Source organism: Salvelinus sp. IW2-2015, unplaced genomic scaffold, assembly GCF_002910315.2.
Source record: "Salvelinus sp. IW2-2015 unplaced genomic scaffold, ASM291031v2 Un_scaffold1910, whole genome shotgun sequence".
NCBI lineage: Eukaryota > Metazoa > Chordata > Actinopteri > Salmoniformes > Salmonidae > Salvelinus > Salvelinus sp. IW2-2015.
The window spans coordinates 61,245-68,129 of record NW_019943270.1 but is presented as its reverse complement, the minus strand read 5'-3'; the positions used below and the strand labels follow the sequence as shown (position 1 = coordinate 68,129).

The 6,885-nt window shown below is 42.5% G+C and overlaps 1 protein-coding gene across 1 annotated transcript in view; it reads left to right on the top strand.

Annotated features, from left to right (window-relative positions):
- LOC112072389 (sucrase-isomaltase, intestinal-like) overlaps positions 1-6,885 on the top strand; it is a 78,486-nt gene that overhangs the window by 16,091 nt on the left and 55,510 nt on the right. Inside the window, 5 exon segments of the mRNA XM_070439780.1 lie at positions 287-386; positions 593-705; positions 884-1,009; positions 3,090-3,221; positions 5,386-5,502. Coding sequence (XP_070295881.1) covers positions 287-386; positions 593-705; positions 884-1,009; positions 3,090-3,221; positions 5,386-5,502 — 588 coding nt within the window.

The window sequence follows — 6,885 nt, the reverse complement described above, 5'->3', positions numbered from 1 at the left end:
ACACACAACACACACACACACACACACACACACACACACACACACACAACACCACACACACTTCTTACATCGATCATTCTCCAACATCACACAAAACCAGCATGTATTCTATAAGGAGCACAGCTCAGGGTCTGTCAGCTGCTGTGAACACGGTGTGTGTGTACATTCCTTCCCAAAGGGCGGGTAATTGAATGTCTTGTAAGCTGATTAGTTTGTACCGCCACCCCCTCACCTTCGATCCATCTCTCTCTCTCTCTCTCATCCCTTTCTTTCCTTCATCCCCCAGGGGACACATAACCTCTATGGTCATTATCCCTATTTCCTTTGTCTGGAGGACGAGAGTGGCAAGTCCTTCGGAGTCTTCCTGATGAACAGCAACGCTATGGGTAAATAAAACAGAAACACATGAAGGGTGTTGTTCCCACCTGGTCCAGATGTGTCCATGTAACCAATCCAGAGATCAGAATATATCTCAACACTGTGTGCTTGTGTTTTATTGACTCTCACCTGGTCCAGATGTGTCTATGTAACCAATCCAGAGATCAGAATATATCTCAACACTGTGTGCTTGTGTTTTATTGACCTTAACCAGAGGTGACGCTGCAGCCGGCTCCAGCGGTAACCTACAGAACCATTGGAGGAGTTCTGGACTTCTACATCCTGCTAGGAGACACACCTGAACAGGTGGTCCATGAGTTCCTGGAGGTGAGACAGAGGGTTCCGCTGACTTTCACTACGAAGCTGATCATTTGGAAGTGATAGGCACGAATGCGCTGTGATACAGTGGTACATTTGGAATCAGTATATGTGTATGATACATCTTTCCTTTGTGTGTGTGTGTGTGCGTGRGTGTGTGTGTGTGTGTATGTGTGTGTGTGTCCAGCTGATCGGCAAGCCAATGATTCCTCCATACTGGTCTCTAGGATTCCAGTTGTCTCGTTGGGACTACGGCAGTCTAGATGAAGTCAAGAAAACAGTGGAGAGGAACCGAGCTGTCGACCTGCCATATGTAAGAGCCTTAATGTAGAACTATTAGGTTCTATAGGGACCTAGGTCACAAACTAGAATGCCATTTAGGAACAAAGGCATTATCTTAGAGCTCGAAACCAGTGCATATGGGAAACTAGAGAACAATGGAAAACCATGAGGTACCAGCGAATCAGAAAGTGAAAATCTACCTACAGTATATGTTCAGCAATAACAGAATGGGAGCAACGGATTAGTAAATAACTCCCACCTACAACAAGTAAGGGAAACACTGCTTGGACGCTAGGAATCATTAGCAATCAGTTCCACACTGAAAGCTATAAGCAAAGGACTGTAATCCACCTACCACCAGATAGGATTCAGCTGTAGACTAGAGATATGAAGTTCTCTATCAGAGCTGGACAGGCAGCAGGGACCTGACCTTTTGCTCTCTGGGAGAATCCTGTTCCATGTCAAATTGTCAGAGTGTGACGGTCTGTAGGAGTATCCTGCAGTCGGGAGACATGTTTACCCGATGAAAACTCATCAGCTCCTAGCGAGGATTTATCTAACCTCCAAGACAATCAAGAGGTCAAACTTTGACACAAACGATCACAAAAAAAACTCTGACAAAACAAGCTTACTATTTGCTCTTTGATTTTTTTTAATAACCACGTCCTTAATGTCCGCCTTTGACATTAAGATACAGCTGGATGACAGCGGCTATATTGAGGGACATATTTGATAGAGATCAGATAGACCACAGAGGGCATTATCACATTATCCTAATACATCTGGAACTGATTACCATTAGGAGGGAACTGGCAGGAACTGGGAACCATCTGTTAGAGTGATACGGAGAGGGACTGCCAAGCCACAGAATCAAGGCCCACACCAAAAACAGAATGTGCTAACACTCTAGAATCCTCCCAAGGTTCCGCAACACATTAGCCAAGTCACTAGCACTCACATGAAGGCATGCAACTTGCAGGCATGCCAGCAGGCTTATGCTAAAGAAGATGTGTTTAACTTATGCTAAGATGCAAATATGTGTGAGGGGAATGCATTAAGCTAATGTAAAATATGCTAATATCTGAGCAGATGTGTTTAATTTATGCTAAATTTCAAACATTTGATTGGATGCATAGTCTCTGAATAATTCTATATCAGTGGTGGAAAAATTACTCCATTATTATACTTGATTAAAAGTAAAGATAACTTAATAGAAAATGACTCAAGTAAAAGACAAAGTCCCCAAGTAAAATACTACTTGAGTAAAAGTCTAAAAGTATTTGGTTTTAAATATACTTAAGTATCAAAGTAAATGGAATTGCTAAAATGTACTTAATAAGTATCAAAAGTAAAAGTATAAACCATTTCAAATTCCTTATATTAAGCAAACCAGACGGGACTATTTATTTTTTAATTGATGGATAGCCAGGGGCACACAAACACTCAGACATCATTTACAAACTAAGCATTTGTGTCTGGTGAGTTTGCCATTTTAGAGGCAGTAAGGATGACCAGGGATGTTGTCTTGATAAGTGTGTGAATTGGACCATTTTCCGGGCAAAATGTAACAGGTATTTTTTGGGTGTCAGGGAAAATGTGCAGAGTAAAAAGCATATTATTTTCTTTAGGAATATAATGGAGTAAAAGTAAAAGTTAGCAAAAATATAAATAGTAAAGTAAAATACAGATACACCAAAAAAAACGACTTAAGTTGTACTTTAAAGTATTTTTACTTAAGTACTTTACACCACTGTTCTATATGCATTACATTCATACTAAGATGTAAATATACATTTAAGGGAAAACATTTCAGTCATGGTAAGACATTAATATTTGAAGTTAGGATTTAAAAGATAAGGATTTAAAAGATAAGATAAGAGTGGACAAACTGCACTGCAGTAAACACATGCCAAGGGTCAATGTATTTACTAAGCCATGCTGCTAAGACCATAATATTGGAGTGGCTTTGACTAAATATATGTAAAACATGCAATGATACATACAGTTTGAGTGGTTTGAGACAAATACTGTGTGATTATGACACTAACATTCAACTCCTATAGCCATAATGAATGCACGACTATTCTCTATCTGCTTCTCTTCTCTCCCAGGACATCCAGTACACTGACATTGACTATATGGAAGATAAGAAGGACTTCACTTATGATGAAGTCAAATTCAAAGACCTCCCTCAGTTCGCTGATTACATGCACGAGAAGGGACAGAAATACATTCTTATATTGGTAAGAAACAGACCGTTTTTGGAAGAAAAAAATACATATTATTGAACAAGGCAAGTTATTTAAAAACAAATTATTATTTACAATGACGGCCTAGGAACAGTGGGTTAACTGCCTTGTTCGGGGACATAATGACAGATTTTTCCTTGTCAGTTCGGGGATTCGATCTAGCAACCTTTCGGTTACTGGCCCAATGATCTAACCTGCCGCCTACAGTTGATGTGCTTGACTAGTTTTTGACAACAATTTGTTGGTTCTACAGTAAACTATGTCACTACAAGTTCAAAATGTGCATGTTGAATGAAAACATATTTACATTTCAATAGTAGTGGCACTATTGTAACTTTGCTATTATTTATACGGTTTGAAGTCGTCTAATCCGAGTGTTTTGCTGAGTTTGTTGTTGCTAATGTATTTGATTATAGGCGTAAAACATGTCGCATTGAATTTGTAAATGTAGTTTGTGAACTCTCCAGATAGGATTCCGAGTAGTCCGCGATTTGGCAATATGTCAGGCATATCCCTCGTAGGTCATTCGAGTTAAGTTGTTGTTTATATTTTCTCTACCTTTGAGGAACTTGTATTTACCGGTATGACTTCCTTGTTCTCCTTGCATATATGCGTGCGTTAGTGATGCATGGGTGAACTCGTAGCCGCAGTCCGGGTGGGTATATCCGCAGGGACGGGTTTATGGTCATTAAAATGTAACTATTGTGTGGCTGAAGAGCGGGTTGACTAAAGAGAAAACAATACCTTAAATAATCCATAAATGTATCATTCCTGTGCAATTTATATCTATAGGCTACTTTGAGGTTTTTCTTTCATTATTTTAGGCTGTCTGGTATTAGTACGTAAACCTAAACTTTAGGGGTTAACTGTATGCGCGCCAAATTGCCTACACAGCCAATTGGCAAATAATGCTTTTGGGAACGGGCAGAAGAAGTCAACGTCACAGAGGCAAAAAATACATTGTCAAAGTTTAATTCAATAAGACAAAAGCTGTGAAAGGAGAGTTGAAAATAATGAGAAGGGGGGGGGACAGAAAAGTAATGTTTTGAAAAGATTTGGTGACGAGYTAAGGAGGATGATTGCAGTGCCAGTGTTCTGGCTGTGTTAGGTGCTATACAAATTCGACACAGGACTTCAAATAGGCCTATTGCACGGCAAGGGAACTGGAGCCTACTGTTTAGATGGCTTAAAAGGAAACTGAAATCTGGACATTGACTAACCGTTTTAACTAAATTAACTGTTTTTTTGGCAAACTACAAAGTCCTTTGATAATTCTAGTCCAGTGCGGTTTTAGCAAGAAAACAATAACTGATTGGATAAATTGAATGACGTGCTGCGCATAGCCTATGTATGAAGAGCCTACTTTCATAGTGAATACTTTGTTTATAAGTTTTGTGCGAATTAATTGAACATCCCAAATGCATTATTAAAAATATTTCGCCTCCCAGACAGTTCTGGGAAAATGATTGCTTGAGCAATAGTTTTCTGCTATAGAAATGCAATGTCTGCCCATTTTAGTTTAAATCTAATTGCAGTAAGTTACTTAAAGCTGACCCAGAAATTATAGAGTTGATAGTTAAGTTAAATGCAGAGTGAAAATACTTGGGCGGCAAGGGTAGCCTAGTGGTTAATGTTGGACTAGTAACCGAAAAGTTGCAAGATCGAATCCCTGAGCTGACAATGTAAAAATCTGTCGTTCTGCCCCTGAACAAGGCCGTCAACCCACTGTTCCTAGGCCGTCATTGAAAATAAGAATGTGTTCTTAACTGACTTGCCTAGTTTAAAAAAGGTAAAATAAAAAAAAACATGTTTTATTTGGTCCCGGGCATATGAAAGGGAAAGGAAAGGGGGAAATGATCACTCCTGTACCTAGGCCTATTGGAAATCATCTTCCTGTGCCTAGGCATGAGGGCAGTCTACCCTATGACAAAATGCCATGCACGTAACCATTCCAATCGTTTCTCACATATCAAGGCTCWTTCCCTCTATAATAGCCTGTTGTGAGTAGGCTTATTTTTTAAATGTTTTTGTTGAGTTTAGTGCAGTTTTGCCAAAGAAAATGTTGTCATAATGTTTCCACTGATTGGCTCTGGGATTCAAACCAGCGACCTGTCAATATGAAGAATATCATGTAAAAGGCTGTGTTGTTGTCTTTCAGGACCCGGCAATAGCCATCAGTAAGAGGATCAATGGGCCGTATGAGGCCTATGACCGAGGAACACAGAAGAACGCTTGGGTCACTGAGGCTGATGGGATAACACCTCTAGTGGGAGAGGTAGGTGGGAATGGAAAACCTAATCAGTTATACAACTGAATACATTCAACTGAAATGTGTCTTCCACATTTAACCCAACCCCTCTGAATCACCTTGCTGGATCGGGGATTCAAACCAGCAACCTTTCGGTTACTGGCCCAATGCTCTTAACTGCGAGGCTACGATGGTGGTTGTGGAGGTGGTTGTGAAGGTGGTGATGGTGGTCATGACGGTGGTGATATTGGTAGTGGTGGTGATGGTGGTGGTGGTGGTGGTGAAGGTGGTCTGGTGATGGTGTTGGTGGTGGTGCGGTGATGGTGGAGATGGTAGGTGGTATGGGTGGTGGTGGTGATGGTGGTGGTATGGGTGGTGTGGATGAGGTGGTGGTGGTGGTGATGTGGGGTGGAGGTGATGGTGGTCTGGTGGTAATGGTGGTGGTGGAGGTGGTGGTGGGTCGCTGGAGGTGGTGGAGGTGGTCGTGAAGGTGGTGGTGGTGAAGGTGGTGGTGAAGGTGGTGGTGGTGGTGGTGGAGTGGTGGAAGGTGGTGTGTAGGTGGTGGTATTGGTGTGGTGGTGATGGTGGTCTGGTGATGTGGTGGTGGTGGTGGTGGAGGTGGTGGTGGAGGTGTCGTGAAGGTGGTGGTGGTGGTGAAGTGGTGGTGGTGGGAGTGGTCGTGAAGGTGGTGGTGTTGGTGGTGGTGGTGATGGTGTCTGGTGATGGTGGTGATGGTGGTGGTGGTGGTGGTGGTGGTGGAGGTGGTGGAGGTGGTTGTGAAGGTAGTGGATTGGTGTGGTGGTGATGGTGGTCTGGTGATGGTGGTGGTGGTGGTGGTGGAGGTGGTGGAGGTGGTCGTGAAGGTGTGTGGTGGTGGTGTGGTGATGGTGGTGGAGGTGGTGGAGGTGGTCGTGAGGTGGTGATGGTGGTGGTGGTGGTGGAGGTGTGCATGTGTGTGTGTCTGTGGCTGCTTGAGTTGGGTGCTTTTGAAATGATCAATCCCACTTTGTGTTGGCTATGTGTGTAGAGAGAGACAGAGAGCGTTTACAAATGTCTATGGAGCAGATCATATCTCATGGGTTAACGATGTTTTTTACCCACACGATTAAGCCTGGCCAGTTAATGGTTTTATATCAGGTCAAACAGATGCATTGGTTCTACATTCGTGTTTAATCTCTAACTGTCCTGCATCACAGACGGTGTGCTCCGAGTATTAGCACAGACTGCCTCTTACTTACACCACGTGTTGTGTGTTGTGTGTGTGTGTGTGTGGTGTGTGGTGTGTGTGGTGTGGTTGTGTGTGTGTGTGTGTGTGTGTGTGGTGTGTGGTGTGTGTTGTGGTTGTGTGTGTGTGTGTGTGTGTGTGTGTGTGTGTGTGGTTCGCTGCCTGTAGGGGGCTGGTGCTGTGTG